The sequence below is a fragment of the Pleuronectes platessa genome, chromosome 16 (genome assembly GCF_947347685.1).
Source record: "Pleuronectes platessa chromosome 16, fPlePla1.1, whole genome shotgun sequence".
Taxonomy (NCBI): domain Eukaryota; kingdom Metazoa; phylum Chordata; class Actinopteri; order Pleuronectiformes; family Pleuronectidae; genus Pleuronectes; species Pleuronectes platessa.
The window spans coordinates 3,400,771-3,418,855 of NC_070641.1; the positions used below are offsets into that span (position 1 = coordinate 3,400,771).

Here is an 18,085-nt window from a genome sequence, read left to right on the forward strand (position 1 = left end):
ATACATCATTTTATTAGAGTGTGTACAAGTCACAAATTCCCAGATAACACCCAATCATGCTTCAACAGTCGGGCTCCATCACTGGTAAGGTGAGATTCGTATTAATTGGATAATTTATTGAAATGGAACCACATAAGAAGTTCAGAGAGAAAACTTTGACAGATGTGTTAAGAAGTTATAGATTCATAAAAAATCACAATTACTTAACCACTAAAGATGTGAAGTATCTTAAAAGCTTTTCATGTAATATTATTTTATGTAAATGGTAAGTGGTTTTGTATTTATATAGCGCTTTTCTAGTCTTGATGAGCACTCAAAGCTCTTTACAGTACTTTTTTACATTCACCCATTCACACACACATTCATACAGTGCATCTATTCGCATCTTGCCCAAGGACACTTCGGCATGCAGATAGGTCAGACTGGGGAACGAACTGCCGACCTTCAGGTTAGAGGACGACCACTCTACCCCTCAGCCACAGCCACCCATCTGTACTAAAAAGACATTGTGTAGTTTCTTCAACTTCCAAGCAGAGATGAAAGTATATGTTCCTCTAAAATGTAGTGGATGGAAGAAAGAAGAACTGCTTCTTTTGATGACAGCCAGTGTAAATATTATGCAGAAAGCACTTTCAAAGCTGACAGTTACACTTTTATTGCATTCAGAAATAAAAACACATAACAAGAATAATCACATAAAATACAAATCAAAATAGATCACATGTCTTCCAGGGATATACTGTATAGCTTCCAAGTCTTGAATAATGATGAATAAATAATAAGTCGTGGTGTCAGCTTCAGCTCATGATTTACAGATGGCTCATAGTTTTCTTAGGTAAGCTGTTCAAATGTTTGTACCTGATAGTAAATTTATTGATCACGGTGCCTTTATATTGTGGTCAACACAAGGCTGTCCATAACACCAGTATTTACAAATGTCATTACCGCACCTCTTCAAGAATGTAAATGTAATAATAAATTTATATATGTTCTAAATTCATTGAAAAAATTATGACATTTAAAAGCAGCTATTCAAGACATCGAAATGTATTGGTTTATTCTTAGCTTTTCTAAATGTTTTTTAGTTGTGCAGTGAAATCTTAATGTTATATTTATTATTTTGCATTCATCACCAAATAATTACAAATACGCAGAGGTAGAAAATTAGCAACCATCATATCAGAAAGTGACACAAAAACATTCGGCCATTATTTACATTAGTTTGTTTGCGTTGTTGTTGTTATTTGCTCTTCCTCTAACAAGGTAAACGTCCATCGATAAGGTGCTGAAAGTCAAATTCCTGATTGACACAAGAGCAGAGCGGAAGTGACGTAGGGAGTGACGGCTTGTCGTCGCATGTGATTAGTGGGTGTGTGTTGTCTTCCTCATTCAGTGCGACGTTTTATTAAAGTTGTAAGATGGCGACGGTGCATCTGAGGATCGGGGACCTAGTGTGGTGAGATCCCATTGAAACACTGTGAAATAACTTCCTATATCGCACTCGACAGTTCAGCGCTAATGTTTGTGTCTGTGGGCTTCGAACAGGCGTAGTTCGCGGACGTGTACGCGCACTTGGTCAGATGATGGTTACCCAAACAAATAGCTAACCGAGCTGACTCAGCCAGCAGCCGTCGTTAGCTGCTAGCAAGCGGCCAGGCGACACGGAGGCTTTACGACTAAAGGAAACCGTTTATCAGAACACGGCCTCGTCTGTTGTCGTTTTCTTTCTTTCGACGACGTGTGCATTTGTTTATTTTCGTCCAACACTTTGTATTGTATCGGGTTGTTGAAGTGTTGTGGGCTTTGCTAGGTGCGTAGCTGCAGCGGACCTCCTCTGCTGCTCTGCTCGGCTTCCGGGTAGAGTGGAGCAGCCGCTTCTCCGAGCTGAGTTTTAACCCGGAGGTGAGGCTCATCTGTGCGGAGAGCGACGACGAACCGGTCGCTCCAGCTTAATGGCGCTGGTATCACCAGGGGAGAGAGGTGCAGGTTGTCCTGTGTAGTGGCGTCCCACGTCCCGAGACATTGCACATTTCCCCGTTGCGGGACTAATAAAGGACTTCGTATTAGTGCTTATCAGTTTATTTAAACCGTAATATTCCACTCATCGATGATGTAAATTACCACGTGATTCTTTTAGGCAAAAATCTAATAAATATCCCGATGTAAAATCCCAATGTTTATTTGGTCACAAAGCTCCACAGCACCAGCAAGTAGAGTGGCTTGTATTTCTCCTGTTATTGGCAACATCAGGTGTCAGAATTGAATGTAATCTCGCACTTGGCTGTATTAAAACAGTATTCAACTTAACCCGGGCCTGCCCCGAACATGTCTACAGGAAATGCTTGTCATGAGGACACAAAGGCAAACTACACAGAATTAAACGCACCATGGGATAAACACACTAACAACTTGTGCCTCACTGTTTCTTTAAGCCATTACTGCTCTCCCCTTGTGTTTTTTCCCATTCAGCCTCTTGTATTCTAGTTGCGAAATACAGTTGACCAGTTTTGCTGTTCTGCTTGTTTTGCCCAGTATTTGTTGTCCAGTGTTGTGACAATCAGGATAAACCTGTTTTAGTTTTTTTCTGATACATATGCTGATTTTTTTTTTTTACATTTGGTTCACATTCAAAACAGTATGGACTTCTCTTTAAAACACATTTTTAATTCAGGAAAAGAAGCCAAAGGTCTGAAGTCAAATGTCATCCAAACACGAGCCAGAACCAGAACTTTGACTTCTAAAACCAGCACTTTTTCTTTAAATTTCATCAAAAACAGTATTATAAACAAATATTGTTTGTACCAAATATGTTCTGTGGTGCCAGCAATAAAGGCCATGGCTAAATGTATCTCTCTTATTCTAGGGGGAAGCTCGGGCGCTACCCACCATGGCCAGGAAAGGTAAGAACCAAAGACACGTCACACTAGCTGGTTCAACTCAATACTACAATTTACATGACAATTATGCAGATATTGCACTAAAACATTTATTCACGTTACAGGTAGTAAGCCCTCCAAAGGACCTGAAAAAGCCCAGGGGTAAAAAATGCCATTTTGTGAAATTCTTTGGAACTGAAGACCAGTAAGTTTGAATTGTAATGTTCTTGTTCTGATTGAGACTGTCTTCTCCAGCAAATGTCTAAAAGTTGTGTGTCCGTGCAGTGCCTGGATTAAAGTAGAACAGCTGAAGCCCTATCACGCCCACAAAGAGGAGATGATCAAGATAAATAAAGGAAAGCGCTTCCAGCAGGCAGTTGATGCAGTGGAAGACTTCCTAAAGAAAGCAAAGGGAAAAGAACAGGTGAGACGTTCAATTGAAATGGATTCTGCTTTCATTATAGATTATTGGTATACATATTTGCATAATACACACATTTCTGACTGGTGTAGGTTGAAGCCATACTGTACCTTATGGATATTCATACACCTTGAAGTACAGTGGCTGTACGCTAAAGAAAATGCACAGTTTTTTACACAAAATACCTCTTGCGAGGCACGATCTTGATTATCCTGATGGGGAAACTGGAATCTGCACATTCTTGATGATGATTGAAAATATCGATTGAGTAGCTAACAGAGTGAACTGTATCAGCATCATCCTCTGTTTGTATGTAGCCCTGGCACCATTATACACCTCCATCATGAATAACATGCGTGTTATCTGCTTTGTGGATGAGACACGTTAGGTAAAACCGTGTCTTACCTAACGTATTGATCAGCACAATCTCTTTTATTTAGATTTTCTCTTTTAGAAAACTAATCCCTAAAAGTAATCCTAACAGCTGTGAATGTTCAGTAAATTCTGATGGATCAGAGTGGGCGCATTTGGTGCCTGATGTATTAAAGAAGTTATCTTGTTACCACGGTAAACATGACAATTCGTTGCAGTAATACCCAACCCTGTTGTTATGCCACAGCACAACCAAAATAAATACATATAGGGATCATGTTTGCTCATTATCTTCACTGTCGTTCAATCTGCTGTATACTTCCCTTCATTTCAAAGTACCAGAAACAATTGATCAGTAATCAACATAATTCCTAGATGGAAACTGGGGCTGAAAATGAATAGCAATTAAGTGAGGCTCATCTCAGTGACTCCTTCTCAGTCGTGGAATTCTCGTCAGGATCAGATTCAGTCTCAGCCAATGTTTATACAGATGGACTAATGGTGTGTTCAGACCATCTGTCCCCTGCATTCACCAGCTCTTTTCTCTTTCGTTCAGTGTACCCGAACCTGCTCAATCAGGCCTTATTGAAAGCCTTGCCACATTCAAAAGATGCTGAAAAGGTAGCACTAACCAAAAGTGTGTTTTTTGACAGAACCCAGAGGGTAAAGGAGATTCAAAGGGAAAGAAGACACCTAACAAGCCACTGAAAATACTGGAGGAGGATGATGAGGATCTTAGTGCACTGAAAGACCCTTCTGAGAAGGTCAGTTGGACACCGAAGAGATTAAAAAAAAATCTGTCAGCATAAATTGAAGAGTTTCTCAATATTTGGCATTTAAAAGAGAGGGCGACTCACTTAGTGGATTTGGATTTTGTCAGATCTGAACCCCATCCTTTTCCAGCATTTCGATCCTCGCACTGTCTGAAGAGATTGTCCGATTTCTTTTGTGAGAATGATAAATGTGACCTATAGTTCTATTCACCTTTAAAACCAGATAGACAATAGTCTGATTTACCCAAAAATATGTGGTCAAGTCATCCAATCTCCACTAAAATAACCATGTTAAAAATGAATAAATAAAAGCTATTTTCCACTTCATGGAACTCAACTTTTGCACCACTCAGAGGATGATACTAAATTCCAATTAGCCACTAACCACTGTCAGAGGTTACCAACATTACTGATAACTTTTAAAGGGTTTAAAGGGTTCTCTTATCCAGCTACAAGCTCATTTATGTGGATGGAGCAGAGTTGTTTATTATAAGCAAGATCATCAGAAAAGTGAAGTAAGTTCTGACTATGAAAAGAAACACAGATACCTGCAGGCTGACTTGGTCACAGTGATATCCAAAAGTGACATTTAACAAATGTAAAAATCACAATCAAATAACTACAATAGAAAACCAACTCAAATAATTTTTGAGTTGGTGAATTTTTTAATGATGTGCTGTAAATGAGCATAGGGATTATTCTGCTGAGCTTTTTTTTTTATCTCTTTTTGTTTGATGATGAACAAACAATCATAAACAGAAGCTTAGTTGATGTCAGAAGAGAAGAGTAGTTAATGTGAAATGAGCTCAGTCTGACATCAGAGAGTTTAGTTGTTCTGAGCTCCACTGAAAGATTAGAATAAAGTGCACCAGTTTCGTGGACTGAAGAAAAAATACTTAAACTTAAAAGTACCACTATTACTACAGTTCGGGCTTCATAGTACAGACCATAGGACAGTCTGTGCTTCCAGGCCTCATTAGTATTTACAGAGAGGAGATTTGTCAATGTCAGGCAGAAGTGGGAATAGAACACACAGCCTCACAGTGCCGGGGAAATGAACAAGATTTAAATAGCATTGCCCCCTCTTCAGTTCTGTCCTGGCGTCGATTTCTTTAACCATACCACAAGGCTGGTCCTGCAGGGTTTTGATCCACTTATTAAACACTGTCTGCAGGTCTTAAAGACTCAAATTGATTTCATAAACATTTATCCTCACTGTTGCGGTCATTGATTTTACACTCAAACTAAAGTTAACTTTGAGGTTGCAGGCTGTCACCTATAAAGTGAATGTGGATATATAATTAAAGTGGTAAGGTACACTAACCATAGTGCTCTAAAGCGGCAACGTCCATCTTGCTGACATGAACCTTTTGTTTACTTCAAAACAATTCAACAACAAACCTATTAATAAAGTAATTAGGAATTTATTGTTATATACTAGCGAAATGTAGTGTAAAAGCTGATATGATGTTAAATCATTTCTAGACTGTTAAAAATCACAAAAATACAAAGAAAGAGGCTGAAGCACATATTTTGTCAGGTTTCATCAGTTATATTTTTTTTGCATTCTGTTCCTGCATTAGAATTGTCATCAGCTGTCCTCACAGTATGTTGTTTTCAAAATCCAGTTTTTTAATTCCTCAGTCATCTGCACTTAATAGGATTGTCAACCAGCGTGATACCTGCAGTATCACAGCAGCAGGGGCTGATGTTGCCAGAACAACAGCCACCTGACATCAGTAACCTCGCCTAAAGGGGTTTCTCCCCTGTCTATATCCATGCAGATCAGGGCGGTTTTGTGTGTCCAGGGATTTCTACCTCTGCCCTAAACAGTGGAGGTGAATGGAATCCACTCAACATTGTCTCTCCTTACAAGTGAAAAGTCCCCCACCACAGTAGACCAGCAACAAATTCACCCTTTGATTTCGAAGGTGAATATGTGTCTCTCTCCTCCTTAAGGACTTGACTGACTCTGACCCCGAGCCATCCACTATTGAGAGGCTGGGGGCTGGACCTGGCTCAGGATTCAATTGGGAAAGCAGTGTAGGTGAACCCCCACCCCCCTCTCCAACAAAGCCTGCCTTACCTTGCTGTTCTTCTACCTGAACTTTAACCTTTTGGCTTTACTCACCAACAACTGCTGACTTTCCCTTCTGACCTGTTGGGTGCACACTCTGGACACCTCAACAACTGTCTATTTGACATGTGCTTTTGAGATGGTCACCAACTCTGGATGTGGAGACCCAAAAGCAGGCTGAGGTTTGGTTGAGTTGACCTGATTTCCGGGTTAGCCTCCTGCCTTCTATTAGCAGCCTGCTCGTCAGGACCAGGGTTGATGACCATTCCTGGATAAACTGTTCTGAATTGTATGACCACCAGGTTTGTGTACGTGCATGTAAAGAAACATTGCAGCTGCAAATACATGAGTCATTAACCGGTCTTTTTAATGTCAGTAGAAACTGTTACACATAAATGGTCGGTCCACTTACGGCACATAAACTACATGGAACTTATCAAGTCCAAAAGGTCTAAATGTTTAGGATTATAAATAATGTATAATTATTATAATAATCTTTATAAAAAAAACACTTTACTATAGAAACTACCTTTTTTATGGAAAGACAAATTGGTAATTACTTGTTTACTTAACTTAAATATAAAAATAAAAGTGCAAATCTCTACATAACTAAATCACACAATTAATAAACCCTAAACCAAATACAATAATTAAACATGTGTCGGATGTCAGTACAGCAAAATAGTCCAAACTCGTCATCAACAGACAACTGCTGGCTGATTTGCTCGTCATGAGGTCACACAAGCAGTCAAACACGGGGCATCCCTCTACTTTCAAATGTATCGATGCGATTCCGGGTGCCTCATTGAGTTTTTCATGTAGAGAGTGTGTTGCCACCAGAGTTGAGTGTAATGTACACTACATATGTGCTGCGCTGTTTGTGTTGCCAGTAAGCAGAAAACCTTTTCAGTCACAGCTCAGAAACTGAAATGTGGCTCAGAAATGTGTGTCGGGGTAAGGTCTGGTACCACTGTGTGATTTGCCCTGGAAGGCCATTCAAAACCAGACACAAAGAATGAATATGTTGACAGACTGAGTTAGACTGTGGTAAATGTAGTGTAAGAGTTTTGGACCATCAGGCCACACTCATGGATGCACATTTTTGTAGTGGCATAATGTACCTACATAGCTTGTGTGCAACATTGTCTTTGGATTGACAGACCTATTATAAGTAGTTATTGTTCATACTGAAAACAGTGCAGCTGCCCTGCTGCAAACTCTTTTGAATGTAGTTTTTGCGTCATTCAATACAATTTGAATTCAACAAGTAGAGCTTGTACTGCTGCTTCATGGATTTTGAATTGTATCAGCCCATATGTAAAACATAACCATTTCCTCTACCTCTATAATACGTTTTGGTCTGCTTAGTCCATCTAAATCCACTTAAATGTTGTTTAGTGGAACTGTGAAAGCATGTAATTGTGTATTTAGGAGTCATTCAAACCTAACCAGTTTCCACTTGCATGGGAAGAAGCAGATAATGGATATGTTGGTTGAATGCGTTATTTTAAGTAGAGGTGCAGTGTATCGGAAGTTACTGGAATCAAAGTTGTTTGGTTTCAGAAAACAATGTTGGACACCTTTTTCTTTTTTTTTTTTTTAAATTCCTTTTCACAGTTTGGCTCGAAGAGTATCAGATCAGTGTAGAACTGGAATCAACTGATGTTAAAACAGAAATTGTGGACATTACCAGTGAAGGCAACTTCACAGTTGTCAGTTGAAGAACTTTGTTTGTTGGAGCTCTGGCTCTTTTGAATAGAAAACTGTTTGTTTACCTGGTGTGAGACTCCATATTCAGCCAATGCAAATAAACTTTTTTTATTTAACTGAATGAATAATGAACACGCACATTTCGCATTAGTGTTTCTGTTTACTGTAGTGCATTGAGGAGAGTTTAAAATGGTCTTTCATGATCAACACTTCCGGGCTTAGTCCCATTTTTTAATCTTTGATTGAACTGCTTACCCATCTATATTCACAGGTAGAGTAGTTTAAAGTGGAGAATATTGTTTCTTCTTTTCACTTTCAGATATTCCCAGGCTTTCATCAAAACTCTGATCTCTCCCAACAGCCCCAGCTCATGTTCAGATTTGACTCTGCTCCAACTCTAAAGCCGTTTTCAGACATGAACTCTGGAAAATGTTGAATGGTTGAATGCGTCACCTTAGTCCGAGAACACAGAAACTCTGCAAAAAGAATTTGGTCTGACTGATCGAATCTCAATGTGTCTTAGGGGAATTTACCCATCCACTTTAATCGGATCATCCAAGACACTTGTGAATGCCTGGTGTGCACAGGGCCATAGCGCAGACAAACAGTTATGAGCAGGAGCAGAGAACATTTGCACTTGAGCAGAAGGTATCTAAAAGAGGGCAAGGTTTTTAGGGCAAACATCAGATTGTCAGAACATGAAATGATGCTCTTAAAATGAAAAGCCATGCTCTTGGAAGACGTGTAGGAAAACATGGCACACTGTAAAAAGAGCCCTGACATGTCAGCACTGTGCAATGCAGGCTCGAGGGGTTTCTATCCATAGAGAACACTGTCCCACTGAACTCTTGTTCTGTTGCAGCCTGTAAAGGACGACCCACATTTCCATCACTTCCTTCTGAGCCAGTCTGAGAAGGTACGAGGAAACATGCTGCCCAACACTGTCACTTCTACACCTTTTCTTTCACTTTCACAGGGAGGAGTTGTTGTCTCAACCTGAACATGAGGATTATTTTCTTTTTGCAACCGACCAATTTAAGAAACGTATTAGACAATATGTGGTGATCAGTTTGGATATTGGGGTTACAAAAGCATTAACGTATGGACACTGAGAAGCGTCAACATGTTTAAACTCTAGGAGGCAGATGACATCAGCCGAGAAGACGGCCCTTTAATGTAGACCAGAAAGAATTTGGGTATGCACTTCTTAAAGAATGTGGCCACATTCGTCCCAAACCAACCTCTGAAAGTGGACTGAGGGATCAGATCTCGGGATGCATTTGAGTGTGAACTGAACTTAGCGCTGACCACTTGGGATCAGATCGCTCAGGGTGGATTCTAATACCAGATCTGAGCGGGGGTCTCTGACATTCTCTGGGCTTGAGTTTGGCTCTGAATTTGTCAGCTTGAATCTGATTCGATCAGTAGGGAAGTTAATGTAGTACGTAATGTTATCTTGGTCTCTTCCATCGAGACACACCCAACTCCATGTCAATAGCTGCAGTGTGATCCCCCACCAGAAACTCGCACCAATGTAGGCCTGTAGCAGTTAAACCGAATCCGCCTGCAGCTAAGGTGATAAATCCTCCTCCTTTTTCAATTTACAGGGGATTTGCTCAATGGCACTTCTACAATCGGCACTCAATACACAACACTGGCACAGTTGTAACAAAGTTTATTTATATAGCACGTACCACAAACTAGTGATTACTAAGTGCTCTGCAAAGGACAGGCATAAGGCAAGAAAATAAAGTCAAACAATGTGGATTAATAATAATAATAATAAACATAAAGAGCAGAATTCAAAAAAGCATTCAATAGAGGGCTTATCTCCACCAGAGCCAAACAAATCCTACACTTGTGTTTCACTTTTATAATGGAAAAAGTCGTCTCCAGCAAAATGCACAAACTCATAGATGTTCACACCATAAATATGTATTTTCTATTAATATGCACGCATAATTTCCTGAAAAAAATAATAGAAATGTCTAACATTGTTGAGGAAAGTGGTTAAACGACTAACCTGATCCACACCTCAATTGAATGGTTTGTTTCCTCCCTGCCCACAGCCAGCCTCATCAATGGAACCCATCAGCAAACGCCTGAAGATCATTGAAGAGGTAAAGTAAAATCATTTTTGTTACAGTAAATGGTAAAATGTTTAAACTTTTAATAATTTGTTGATACAGTACCCGGTAAAATGTTTTAAAATGGGATTTACTTGAACCATCTTTTTACTTGTACCAGTTGATTAGCTTTACATTTCAACTGTAGTCTTTGAAACAATTTCACATTATCTTAAGCATAATGTGTCGCAACACATGATACGATTTGGTCCTGTTGAGTATGATATTGACAGTTTTATTACTCTTATGTTTTTGTGCAGGACACAGGGTCAACATCTATCCAAGCAGCCGACAGCACAGCCATCAATGGCAGCATCACACCCACAGATAAAAGGTATTAACACATGCTGACTGCAGCATTACTAAACACCATTATTAAAATGACTTACTAAATTGAGCTGGAAAGCCATATCTGCAAATGCGATGAGAGAAACAACTTTTGTCAGAAAGTTGATAAGCCATATTATTGGCTGTATGCAAAGTATGGCAGATGTATAGGTTTTCCTAATAAATTACTGAGTGAGTGTAAATTAATGTTAGTGTTTCATTTAATTATTTGTTTGCTTATGTTTTAACGTATTTCTTTTTGATTCGTCCCTCCAGGATAGGTTTCCTGGGGCTGGGGCTGATGGGCAGTGGTATTGTGTCTAACCTGCTGAAAATGGGTCACCTGGTCACCGTGTGGAATCGCACAGCAGAAAAGGTGTTAATTATCTCTGTCACATTTCACATTTTGAAATTACTTTATTATTATAATATAAAGATCAGTGTTTCCCCCCAGGATGTAGCAGTTGTAGCAGTGACGGTAAAGAAATCTGGATCAATGTTTATATTATAGAAGAATTATTTACTATCAAAACATTGTTCCCATATCCAATCCACTTCATTGCACCTCTGAATATACTGTTATATATATCATTTGTGGAGCTAATTGCTGATTGCACTTCTTGTTAGACCAGGGGTAGGCCACCTTTACTATGGCAAGAGCCATTTTGCCCCCTCTTCCCCCAAATTAAATCTGTTTGGAGCTTCAAAATATATGTGAAAACACAGGTTATAAAGTTAAATATATAGTTATACAATATATACACAAACTATAGTTTGTTGCATTTATTAAATTATAGAACGACAATTAAAAAAACTGTTGCTATATTAACCTACACCAAAGGTGTAGGTAAAGTTTACACCAAACTCTCTTATGAAGAGGAGAGCAAAATACCAAAATGTGTAGGCCTACCTTGAAATAAATAAAACACAGAACTATGCTTTTTTTGCTCATCTCCAGCTTGGTACTTTTCAGCAAATGCTGTGTGCTTGCTCTGGAAATGTCTTTAAACGTTACATTTTTTGTTGTTTGTCAGTCCCTGAGCGGCTGCTTCACGTGAACGAGCTCTGGGCTCACTGTGTGCGTCTCTGAGCGAGCGAGCGAGTGAGCGGGGCGGAGCACTGGGGCCTGTGTGTGCTATCTGGGAGCTCGCACACACACGCATTCGCCTGCTCCAAGTATTTCATGACGGCCTTATACGATGATTATTTAAATCATCTAGTTTAGTTCACCGTTCGCGACAAAAATGCGCAACATGCACTGTACAGGGAGCCACTGCAGAAGGGCTGAAGAGCCGCATACGGCTCCGGAGCTGCGCGTTGCCGACCCCTGGGTTAGACCCACCTAATTTAGTTTGATCGTGCCTGTACTATGTAATGACGATAAAGTGAATCTAACGAATTTAATCTACAGTCATTACAATCATAAATACAAAAGATTAAGTGACAAAAAAACTAGAATATAGATACAAATAAAATAGTCAAATTATAACATACTGCTAGCAAAGACGACAGACAAATAAAACGAAATTGCCAAAATCCTCCTTGTGTATTCTGAAAAATTCTCAAATGAAACAAAACAGTATTGCATATTATGGGCAACTACATTTCTGACCGTGCTTGTCTTCCTTGACGCTAAAGTCCACCCAGCAATTGTATGGTAAATACTATTCAAAGAAGGGCCGTGCAGGTGTGCGTGTAATGTGCAATTTATCGAGGTCACCAAAGTTATCAAGTTCATTGGTTGCTAGCCTTTGTTATTTCGAATGTCACCAAAAAAATTGCCTTGGTAGTTGACTCTTGAATCGCAATTTGTCGGTGAATTTTTTTTTTGCTGAGTCTGTAAATTAGCCGCCCGTTCTTGGGTTGACTGCTTGCTAGCATAGTTAGCATGCTTCGTAGCAAACTGACGGCTGATATTGTAGTTTCTCGGCATATCAGGCATACAGCCTTCGATTGGACTTCAGTGAAAAAGTATTTTGTTGTCCACTCCGTGTTAAGCACTCGGCAGTCATTGTCGATTTTTCATTTCCTTGATCCGCTCATTTTACAGAAGGACTCAATGGGCAAAGCGAAAAAGTAAAGGGAGATCATGTGCCCTTTCGAGCCCTATATACCACTATCCCGGTCACATTTAATTTAGCTGACGCTTTTATTCAAAGCGACTTAAAATAAGTGCATTCAACCCCAAGGTTACAAACCCAGAACAACAACAACAACAAGAAGAAAGAAAGTACAATTTCTTCCAATTTTTTTTTTTTATATATATATTTTGACAAGTTCGGCGGGCCTGATTAAAGAGCCCGCGGGCCGCACTTTGCCCATGTCTGGTCTAACGCAAGACAAACACAGAAATGAAATAAAAAGAGACTACAAATATCTTTGGATGAATGAGAAATGCGACACGTAGCAGACATCGGCAAAGAAGTGAAAAGAGTGTTTGTGATGAGGACCAACGCTGGAGTAGATTGTGGAGTAAACAAAAAAATCTCACAGTGATCTCAGCAGCATATAAACATGTGATCTCAGCACCAGAATGGATCAGTTACTTCCTGCTGCCTGCTGGGCCACCTCTCACCTGAACATTCCAGAGAAGTGATTATTTTTGTTTTACACTTAAAATGTCCATCAATGTAGATGCAGAGGAAAAGAATGAGGCTGCTTATTTGTGAACCTGTTGAACAATCATGTCAATTAATTGTTTCTGCCGCTAACGACCCTTGCCCGCTGTATTTCAGTGTGACCTATTCATTCAGGAGGGCGCCAGGTTAGGTCGGACTCCTGCAGAGGTGGCTTCCACGTGTGACATCACCTTTTCCTGCGTCTCAGACCCAAAGGCCGCCCGGGATGTGAGTATCATCTCAACAACACAAAAGGGCTTACTGCTGAGGTGTATTGCTGGATTATGGGTAAAAACATTTCTACGCCTGTATTTGTTGCTCTGCAGTTGGTGCTCGGGCCCAGTGGGGTGCTGCAGGGAATCAGGCCAGGGAAATGCTATGTGGAGATGTCCACTGTTGACCCAGAGACCATCACAGAACTCTCACAGGTATACACCAAAACACAAATTCCAAATGATAAAATAATAAGCATTTCTGCTTAAAAGTTCCTTTTTTAATGTTTGAATTTGAGGTGATCACGTTGCGGGGCGGCCGTTTCCTGGAGGCTCCAGTGGCAGGAAGCCAGCAGCTCTCCAATGATGGGATGCTGGTCATCGTGGCAGCTGGTGACAGGACAGTCTATGAGGACTGCAGCAGCTGCTTCCAGGCCATGGGCAAGACCTCCTTCTTCCTAGGTATGTTATCTACATTTATATTTTGGGTTTAGACTTTTCCGTATCTCTCTTTTCCTTTTATTTGTGAAAATGTGTTTTAATCAAGGTGAAGCAGGGAATGCAGCAAGGATGATGCTGATCCTCAACATGGTGCAGGGTAGCTTCATGGCCACCATTGCAGAGGGGCTTACTCTGGCCCAGGCCACTGGCCAATCACAGCAGACCTTCCTGGACATCCTGTGCCAGGGCCAGATGGCGAGCACCTTTGTGGACCAGAAATGCCAAAGTAAGTAATTTGGCATGAATGGCCTAAACCCATTTCAGACCATTTTATTATAGTTTTTTTTTATTATTTGTTCATTTTATCATTTCAATGTTGAGAGTTTGAGGCCACTGACAAATCTAAAAATAATAGTATAGTATTTTTGAAGGTAGTCATATAATAACATTTCTTCCTGCAATTTCCAGATATTTTACAGGGCAACTTTAAACCAGACTACTATTTGAAACATATTCAGAAGGATCTGAGGCTGGCCATCTCCATGGGCGACATGGCCAACCATCCAACCCCAATGGCTGCGGCTGCCAATGAGGTACCACTCTGTTCTTATATTTATTATCAATTTTAGGTGGATCGCTTTTTTAATGTCTTAGAATTATTTCTTTACAACAAAACAACTTTTCTTCTTTGTTTCTGAGCTGGTGAGCAAAGTCTCCTTTCAATACACATGGATATTTGTTTGTATAGTTGAAATTTATCAGGTAGATTCCACAGACGGCTGAAGAAATAGTGAATTTATTAGGAAACATTGTAATTTCCTAGATGAAATGAGCTGGGTCGGAGTCTTGTTCAAAATACACGATTTTCACTCTTCAGATGTAGCCCAAGGTACTCGCCAACATTTTGCAATCTCTGATTTGAGTCTTAAACAACTCCAGTCAATCCGAGTACATGATGGGGTGATGGTACATGTAGTGGCGAGATTTTGATTTATACACTGCATATGCTCATATGTTAACTGCATTGGGTTCGGTTTGGGCTCGATTAGTTTTCTAGGGTTCAAATGTGACTGGAGGTTATCAGTATCCAAGTCGTCTACATAGAAGACTGCTCAAGCACAGTCCCTCTCTCAAAGTTATGAAACCTGCAACATTTAAATAACACTCTGCAATGCAACTAAAACTATTGTTTTGCTTTCTGTCCCTGTGTAGGTTTACAAGAGGGCTAAGGCACTGGACCAGTCAGACAATGATATTTCTGCAGTCTACCGAGCCTACATTCACTAGAGTGGGGTGTGACCTATCCCCTGGACCAGTCTTTAATCCCTTCTTATTTCTCCATTATTTGCTGCGTTTTATTTACAATTCGAGTTGTTTTATTTCATTTAGCCCCAATGGCAGCCATGTTACTTGCCCACGAGTCATTGCTTGTAATTAATTTTTTAGAGGAAGCCTTGAGCGTGGTACTGCCTGTACTGGGGGAATATACCCTGTTATGGTGTGTTCAGAACAATCACAGTCGATATTTGCCAAATGCGAGTTTGGCCCCTTAACTGTTTGTGGAGTGACTGGAGAAGGTAGAGAAGGGTTGTGCTGACTTTGTTTGTAGTAAAGAAAAATGATGGCTGTATTCACATTAGTACTTTCAGATTCAACCTGGTCCTCCTACTCTTACTGTTTCTATAAAGTGCAGATTTATAATAGAACTCACTGTCCACAGACGACGACAATAAGTTTGTCCATTTCTTTTGCTCAAATTGAACGTTCATGTGAACCGGCACAAATTTGCCTCACTGCTTTGATTTAGTAGGAAATCACAGCATGGTGAAACTATTTTGATCTGAACACACCATGAGATTGCGGGAGCAGTTTGTCTGGTTTCTGACAACTCAAAAAAAGGAAAGGGGTGGAAGTAACACAGGGTGTTTGGGAGGTGGTCGGGGCATTGCTACTGTGAAGAGCAGCGTGTCAGACTGAGTCCAGAGAAAATGCTGTCGGGTATAGTGGATACAGAAACCCTAAAGATTTTTGTTACTGTGCAAATGAAGAGTTTATTTAATTGAGTGTAATATTTGCTTTTCTTTTTAATCGTCCAGAATTCCATGAGAGAAAAACACCAAGAACATGCCACTGCATTGCCTTAATATTGTAACCCCTCAAGTCTTTCAATGATAGATGTATTTATTTGTGCTTTTTTCCAGGTCTTCTTGGTGCAGTATCTTCATGGCTTGTTTCTGTGTTTGATCACATGATATATGCTTTTATGTTGGTGTTATTGATTACTCTTTCTTGAAGCGGTAAAGGACAACAACAGATGTGTGGAGGCCTTAAAATGCAGTAATAATTGAAATGACTCAAGACTTGAGGTTCCCACATAACCCCTTCAATGTTTTGCTTGGAAGAGTTCTCAGTTCTACAGTTTTTTTCTTTATTTTTTAATATATTAACCTGTAACGAGATGAATCCACTTCTTGAGTTGCATTTTAACTGAAGTTCATGATTTAAGCCCAAGTGTCATGTTGTTGTTTCTGCTAAGTTATAAGTATAAATGGCTAAATTCTGAAGGCCAAGATTAGAGCATCAAGGGGCAAAAATCTCAGATTAAAAGACAAACTAATGAAACAGTTTAATGTGGTTCAGTGGTGGGAATGTTTCAATAGTCTTAAAGACTGGCACTGGAATAAATAAAACATCCTCAGTTTACTTGGGACTTTTATTGATTAACTGTTTTATCACTCTAGCACATACACAGACAAACAACACTTTAACCTAACTGTTTGTTCCATTTCCATATAGTCACTTCTTTCTTGCATCGCCCTCCAAAACACTTCAGGTAAAGTACAGAGAGGGGCCGTTGCTGATCACATGACAGAGAGGGTCCATCTTGGACACAGTAGAGATCCTCACAAGTCCACTGGGTTCTTAACATACAAGACCTGATTCAGTTCTGGAACCTGACTGATAGAAACATCAGCAGTATTATCAGCTGATAAAGGCTCATTACAGATTGATTCAATCAACCCATGTCCATAAAGAAATACTAAAGCTGTGTTAGAGGTCACTTTCACTGACTGATCTTAGTACTAATATATTCAAATACAATAAAGGGCTTCTTGTAACCCAAATTTACTGAATCGTTATTTAAGAAAACTGTTGCATGTTCAGTAGCCAATATGAGCAGATCTATTTTATGAACTGAAATGTTCATGTTGAGATCTGAACTCTAAAGACAGATACCGACGCGTTCTACTTGACTTTTTTTTTTGTTTGTTTGATCAGGTTGGAGCATGTTCTGTTCTTAAAGCTCTCGGCTCTCTGTCAGTATGTGTCACATCCCAGCAGATCCAAACAGGCTGTTCTGATAATAATTAGTCTTACTTAAATTTACTTAAAAAATGTAATTTACGTTCAACAAGTTTTTTGTGGTGGCCTGTTTTGGAAAGGATTTTAAATCCTGGACCTATGAAGACCTCTAGGGTGAAGCATGAATCATGCCCGATATCAGTCTACAGATGCAAATGACAATGTCCAACATATGCAAAGAAACATGTTGTTGTGCATGCTCAGCCAGAGGTGTTCTATCCCTGCTAGATAGAGTTCATTAACTCCAGGTATGTGTTAGAATACTTGCAGAGTGAGTTAGGAGTGTTACGCCTTGTTCCTTGTTTTGTTTATCTCATCAATTTGTCCAACTGTACTTCAGATCTAATCTGCCCTGTGTGGAGTCAGGAAGTAGATACAGGAATGGGTCTTTAACACAATTGCGATACAACTGCAAATCTGTCAAACACAAATAAATAGAAGATGAATGAACATCAGTGTTTGACCCCACTGTCAATTTGGGGTTTGTCACCGAGTGATTCTAAACAGGAGCTACCTGTAGCCCTGTTGCTCTTCCACTGACCAGAAGACAGTGAAGTGTGAGGCGTTTGACCAATTAGAGGGCCCAAGCTGTAACTGCCCCCCCCCCCCCCCCCCCCCCGCAAAAAAGAAGGGTTTTATTCCTTTACTCTTAACAAATTGAAACTGTAAATAACTTTCTTAAAGTTTCTCTCAGCAAGATCATTGTTTTGTTTTACTTTAATCCAGAACCTGTTTTGCCAAACGAGTGATATTTAAGGTTTTTAATTTA

At 39.8% G+C, this 18,085-nt stretch overlaps 1 protein-coding gene across 4 annotated transcripts; it reads left to right on the top strand.

Annotated features, from left to right (window-relative positions):
- The first annotated feature begins 1,332 nt into the window (after positions 1 to 1,332).
- Positions 1,333 to 16,656, top strand: glyr1 (glyoxylate reductase 1 homolog (Arabidopsis)). Of its 4 annotated transcripts, XM_053443950.1 has the most exons (16): positions 1,333 to 1,456; positions 2,864 to 2,900; positions 3,002 to 3,081; positions 3,162 to 3,300; positions 4,323 to 4,433; positions 6,402 to 6,485; positions 9,092 to 9,145; positions 10,299 to 10,349; positions 10,616 to 10,689; positions 10,959 to 11,058; positions 13,418 to 13,528; positions 13,627 to 13,728; positions 13,812 to 13,974; positions 14,060 to 14,239; positions 14,422 to 14,546; positions 15,166 to 16,656. In XM_053443950.1, the coding sequence occupies exons 1-16, from the start codon at positions 1,419 to 1,421 to the stop codon at positions 15,238 to 15,240; spliced, it is 1,524 nt and encodes a 507-aa protein (XP_053299925.1). In that variant the 5' UTR covers positions 1,333 to 1,418; the 3' UTR covers positions 15,241 to 16,656. The 4 variants fall into 4 exon arrangements, with proteins under 4 accessions (XP_053299925.1, XP_053299926.1, XP_053299927.1 ...); XM_053443951.1 differs by lacking the exon at positions 9,092 to 9,145; XM_053443952.1 differs by lacking the exon at positions 6,402 to 6,485.
- Positions 16,657 to 18,085: the final 1,429 nt, after the last annotated feature.